Source organism: Rosa chinensis, chromosome 5, assembly GCF_002994745.2.
Source record: "Rosa chinensis cultivar Old Blush chromosome 5, RchiOBHm-V2, whole genome shotgun sequence".
NCBI classification, from domain to species: Eukaryota; Viridiplantae; Streptophyta; class Magnoliopsida; order Rosales; family Rosaceae; genus Rosa; species Rosa chinensis.
Window position 1 is genome coordinate 52,239,520 of NC_037092.1, and position 6,768 is coordinate 52,246,287.

At 37.3% G+C, this 6,768-nt stretch overlaps 1 protein-coding gene across 1 annotated transcript; it reads left to right on the top strand.

Moving 5' to 3' along the window:
- The first annotated feature begins 4,791 nt into the window (after positions 1 to 4,791).
- LOC112203990 (putative nuclease HARBI1) lies at positions 4,792 to 5,688 on the top strand. Its single transcript, XM_024344879.1, has one exon. It carries the CDS (start codon positions 4,792 to 4,794, stop codon positions 5,686 to 5,688), a length of 897 nt encoding a protein of 298 aa, XP_024200647.1.
- The last annotated feature ends 1,080 nt before the right edge of the window (positions 5,689 to 6,768 follow it).

Genomic DNA, 6,768 nt, shown 5'->3' on the forward strand with positions numbered 1-6,768 from the left:
AATAGGACGATACGTTTGCTTCGTCACATAAGAGTGAATAAGGGGCATCCCAAGATAATTACCCAAGTTGGTAGTAAGAACAGAACCACAAATTTTGCTAATTTTCCGAGTAAGCTTCTTGCTGGTATTAGGAGAGCAGAACAAAAGAGATTTATTGAAGCTGATAAAATGTATAAAACAAAGCAATCTTTCTCAAACGGTCAAATCAGATCTACACAATGCGTAGACATATCATAGGCTCTACAACAGAATAAATGAACAAACAAATACGTGCAAGTAATTTTATTGAATTTCATTACATCAGCAACTGATAAAAGCAAATTCCATCGGTCACATTACTAAGATATCACAGTACTCTCCTCTCAAAGGATTAAATTCTATAATAAAAGCATTGGAAAAGGAATCAAATTTTGTTATTAGATGAGAAAGGTACATCCCTGCTAGTTAGTACTCGACTTCAAGTCTGAAACATACTCCTTTCATATGTATCAAAATTTTAACTTTTTTTGTTTTCAGTTATACAATGCATATATATCTATGCTACAAATCTGAATTATCTTCCTCTACGTTTGTTGACTAGCCTGTATTCCCTTCTAGGTTTTCAGATGGTATATATTATATAAGTTGTGTGTGTGTGTGTCTAGATATTCAATTTGTAAATGAATATTTATAAAAACCAGCCAAGCTATAAGAAGAACCTAGACAGCAAAGGAAAAACAATTACAATGCAACAAGAGACCAAAACAAGAGAGAGAGGGTGAAAGAAACAAGGGATAACCAGATATGCCCTGAGAAAGAAAACTGAACATCAGCAAAAAAAAGCATCTCTAACAAGAACAGCAAGCAAAAGAAAACAACTCTATAAAGTAAAACCCCAATTGCAAAAATTGCAAAAGGCTGTAATATGTATATATGTTCACACATAGAGGTACTTAAGTTGGGTCAAATATATAAATCTATCCAACACGAATCATTCATTATCATAATGATAGTTTACGATAATCAGTGCCTAAACAATTCCAACTCAACTCATTGCAAAGATGATCTATGTAAAGAGACCTAAAATGCACATATACAAGTAGCTAAAGAATAAAAACAGCAGCTTAGTAGGGTCATAAGCTATTGGGTGCCCAAATAAAACCCAGCCACAAAGCTTAAGAGTTAATTTTGAAGATTGAGAACCGATAGTTCACCAACAGCCACAAGAAAGCAAATGACAAATACTTCAAATATGAGATTGAAAGCAAATGCATATACTTGTTGAAGTTGCCAGTAGCTAGAGAGAATTGAGAGTTGAGCACAAACCAAAATCTTTGGGGGTCTTATGTGGATTATTAATTTGAAGAGTAATCAGGTCATATTCTAAAAAATCAGATCCATTAGATTAGGTATTTCAGGATTTTTGCCGTGTGAATTGGAAAAACAACCCAAAATTGAACAAAACCCACAAATCAATATAAACCAAATACATTGCAAAAATTAGATTTCAATAAGGGTGCCCAACAACATAAACAACATATAGAGGAAGGAGTCCATGAGTGGTTAGAGAAGAAAGACCTTACTCAACAACTCGACAGGCTCTCTTCTTTGAGAGTTTTCTTTCGCTCATATGTTTTTTTTTTTGCGTGGGAAAGTGTTTGTGCATTCGCGTGTGCAATACGATTCAGAACAATACTTAATAGTTTTTTTTCTTTTATTTAATTTCACCTCTTTTTTTGCCACGAGACTCATGATCACCAAGATCTTCAAGGAAAGTAGCAATAACTTCTACCTTACATCATTGTCAAGCCGACTAATTCATTGATGATACATCATAGATAGACTAGTATGTGACTGCTCTACTTCTTTATCGATCTAATCTATCTCTGTATCGAACTAAGTTTACTTGATGTATCAGTATATTAATCAAGTCGACTAATTCATTGATGATGCATCATAGATAGACTAGTATGTGACTGCTCTACTTCTTTATCGATCTAATGTATCTCTGTATCGAACTAAGTTTTCTTGATGTATTAGTATATTAATGTACCATAGAACTTCATTATTATAGAATCAAGAATAATAACACTGAGATGCCCTTTGTAGCCATAGAGTCTATTACCATCTTGCACTCTTGGTAAAATATGCATGACGGACACGAAATTGAACCTTCTCATCATGACTTTGCAGCAAGGTATAAGGGAACTAGGAGGATGAAGAGAATAACTGTCTTCTAACATAAAGTTGACCAAAATGACTGACTCAGACTCCACCTCTTAGTGATATGACACTCCATATATAATTTTAGCCCAAGATAAAGATCCCAAGTTCGAGCATCCAGAACTCAACCTAAGCTAAGGTTAGAGTGAAATCTCAAATCTCTTTATCCATTGACCATCAGAATTTCTAAGCACACCACCAGTTCCAATTTTTTAATCCTGGCCACACTTCATGCCATCCACATATAGCTTAGTAAATTCATATACAGTAAAATCTAGATAAATAAATGTTCGATAAAACCTCGATTAAATAATAAATTTCTCTAGTCCCAACTTGTCTCTCATAATATCATTCAAATAATTTAAAAATAGTATTAGTCTCCAAAGTGCTTGAAGGGAACAATTATGGCACGTAGAGTCTTGTTATGCACTCTGAATTTAAAGAATATATAAGATTAATTTTGTTGATGGATTAATGCAAAATTTCCTGTTTGGCAAAGGTGCAATGACATAGTCATATCATGAATTTTTAATTTAGCCTCAAATTATCTGTGCTGCACAATTTGTCTTTTAATCCAGTAGATGCATGAAGCATTTCTTGTGAAAATTGTTCCTTGAGGTTCCCAAACCTTTGGATTACAACATATATAACATTCTTCCATATTCGAGCGACATTAGTACTTAACGGTCAAAATTGACAGATTGGACTAGACTGATCAAATTGGTAAGCATAAAGGGTGTTGCTGGTGAAATTAAAACATTAGGGACTGACACGAAACTATGTAGACAAATTTCTACGTATGTATGATAGTTCAAAGAAGGAACTGAAGAAGGTTTTGAAGCAGTATAGGTTGTCTCTCAGCAGAATGTCAATTATATGGTGATTACTGGTATTAGATGCAAGTTCAAGTTGAGTAATGTGACTCACATATTTCAAGGTGATGGTTTAGATGATGATTAGTTGTAGAGCATAACATTGTAGATTAAAAACTTCCTTATGGCTCTCTATAATAAGGTATTTCACTTGTTTCTACTTTAAAGTTCAGTTTCTTACTTTTAAAGTTTAGTAGTTTATTAATGAGCTGCCTTTTTCTTTGTTAGTATGTAACTGTTGTAGATGGAGGCAGACACATGCAAAGACATGGCTAAGCTCTTCATCAAGTACTCTTACAAGAAAAAGCAACAATAGTAGAGGTGGATTTATGGGTCAACTGCTCAATAATTGGAGGAAGGTTGTACAAGAAAGTGCAGAGACAGTTGTGGCTCATGAAGTAGATCTATGCTTGAATGCTCCATTGAAACCAATTGATAGTGAAAACTGCTTTGACATTCTGTATTGGTGGAAGCTCAATGGCCCTAAGTTTTCGGTGTTAGCAGCAATAGCAAGAGACGTTCTTGCCATTAAGACCTTAACAGTGGCATCAGTCATGCTTTTCAACAGGAGACGGAGTTATTGACACATTTAGAGCAAGTTCACCCGTAGTCAAGAAATGTCATGGTCGAAAAGTCAAGAATTCGACCAATCAAGTTACTGTTCACTACCACTGGACATGGGTTTGCATCTGTTTTTTCTTGACCAGTCAAGACTGTTCATCTACTTTTCACTGTTCAGTTTCACTTTACATCCAGATTTTTTTACTGTTCATTTGTTTTGGTTCGATTTTTTTTTTTTTTTTGCTTTTAAAATTGAAATATATTTGATGTAAATATATGATAATAATGGAGATTTATGGATAATTAATGTCATAATTATGTAATTTATTATTTTTCTAATATTTTCGGTGGACAAATTATGAGTCACCTACAATTACCGACAATTTATCTTGAAATGGTGAAGCCACAACCGACAATTTTTCATGAAATGAGTGAAGGCACCACCGACGATTTTTCTTGAAATGAGTGAAGGCACCACCAACAATTTTTTCATAAACGTTTGAAACAACCACCGACATCTTTGAACGGACCAGATCATTTGCATACTATTCAATCTAACGGTTATTGTTGATGTAATCTTATCTAAGATTTCAGATTAGATTAGGACGAACCAGGAGTGGACAAGTGTCCTCGAAGTCTGATCACGTTTTATGTGAAAATTGTAAATAAATAGAGCAAGAGGCAGCACACCATTCACACACAAGCTGACATTCACATATCTCCTTATTTTTCATATCTCCAGATCCAACACATTTCCTCTCCTTCCATCATTTGAAAGAAGAGATTGTGGGCTAAGTATCGACAATCTCGAGATCAAGATCATGAGGAGATGTGTAGGACTAATTCTCTTGTGGTAGCAGCAGTAGCTGAAGCTGAAGGTTCATTTGGATCACGACGACGGGGTTCTCAACCGGGGCATGCACCGAATGAGGAGTGATTTAGGGAATCGAGAGGGAAAAACATGATGGAAGATTACTTTGTGGAGTGTCCAGTTTTCAGTGAAGATATATTTCGGACACCGTACAGGATGAGTCACAGCGTTTTCAACTGCATCTCCAGTGACCTTTGTCGCTATGACTAGTACTTTGTCCAGAAATCAGATGCTGCTAAGAAAGTCGGACTACTTCCCCAGCAGAAGCTGACATGTTCCTTAAGAATGCTTGCTTATGGTGCCGGAGCAGATCAATATGCTGAGTATTGTCGGATGGCAACATTTACCTCCATCGAGGCTCTGAAACAATTTACAAGAGGAATCGTTAATCTGTACTCGGCAGAATACCTCCGGGCTCCTACTCCGGCCGACCTCAGAAGACTTCTCGCCAAAGTTGAGAGAAGAGGCTTTCCTGGGATGATTGGAAGCATCGACTGCATGCACTGGCAATGGAAGAATTGCCCAACAGGTTGGGCTGGAGAATACAGCTGTCGAAAACGTGTGCCCACTATCATCCTTGAAGCAATCGCATCTTATAACTCATGGATATGGCATGCCTTCTTTGGAATGCCTGGATCATGCAACGACCTCAACGTGCTTGCTAAGTCCCCATTGTTTGACGAGCTGACTACTGGTCGAGCCCCTAAGATCCAATTTCAAGTGAATAACAGAATTTACTATCTTGCTGATGGCATCTATCATCAATGGGCGACTTTCGTGAAATCAATTCCAAGGCCTACACGACCCAAGGATCTGAAGTTTTCCCAGGCTCAAGAGGGGTACAGGAAGGATGTGGAGAGATGTTTCGGCATTTTACAGACGCGCTTCAGTATTGTTCGAGGAGCGGCTCGTGGCTGGGATAGAGAAGACCTTCGATACATCATGCTGACATGTATTATATTACACAACATGATAATCGAGGATGAAAGACCAGATGATAGTGATAAGGATTTGGAGTCCAATAAAGAAGAGGATAACAATATGAGGCCCAGGTTTAGGAAGGACCGACTGGTGATGACTTCGATCCTGTTGGTAGAGATGGTTATTACTTCAACGGATTCATGGATTGATACGATGCCATTAGAAGTACAAACAGTCACTCAAACCTTCAAGAAGATCTGATAGAGCATTTCTGGAACGTTCAAGGCAACATGGAGATCTAGATCATAATATAGGTTTTTTGGAATAATTGGCTAATATCTATGTTTTGTTATGTTTGCGTGCTTTGAATTTGGCTTGTATTATGTTTTGGGAAGTTGGTGTGCTTTTAATTTGGCTAATATCTATGTTTTTTTTATGTCAGTGTGATTTTAATTTGTTTTGTATTATGTTCATTATGTGCTATGATTTTGAATATAAGGTGTGTGCTTTAATAAGAGGAATTTTCAAATACAACTTGCTTATTTCATTAAATTGTCGTTTACATAAATGAAAAACTAGGAATAAGTACAATACAATTACACAACATGCATAATCACCTAATTATTCAAATCATGATCCTCATCCTCTCTATTAATCCAATTTGTGTTTGAAGGTTCATCCTTAGGGTTAGGGTTGGTGGAATCACCCGTAGAGAAAGGTGAAAATTGTGGTTGTGTAGGATATCCCCCAAGGTAAGGTGGTTGCGGATAGTATCCACCGGGGTAAGGGGGTTGTGGGAATCCACCGATGAAGGGAGGTGGTGGGAATCCACCTGTGAAGGGAGGTTGTGGGAATCCATCGGGGCAAGGTGGTTGTGGGTATGCACCGGGGTAAGGAGGTTGTGGATATGCACCACCAAAAATTGGTTGTGGGAATGCACCACCAAAATTGGGTTGCGGATAGTATCCACCCATAGAAGGTGGCGTCTGCTCGCCAAGTTCTTCTTTCTCCGCTATCTTCTTTTGCTTTCTTGACCAATAACGCTTTTTATTTGGCTTCATTTGACTTGTATCAATCTCCATAATATGCTCTTCCCTCTCTTTATTTCGCTCTTCCCTCTCTTGTAATAGGAGTTGCTCTTTTCGCATTTCAATTTGCAAGAGGATGCATGCTCGTTGACTTTCCTCTTGGAGGCTTCGAGCGAATCCTCATCGAGTTTTTTCTTGCCCGCGGTTGCCTCTATTTGGTTGTTCGCTATACTCTCGAGTTTGCTTGACAAAAGACTTTGATCTTTCGCTTCCTTCCTTCCTTGAGGCCTCACATTAGGATTTGCAGTTTCAC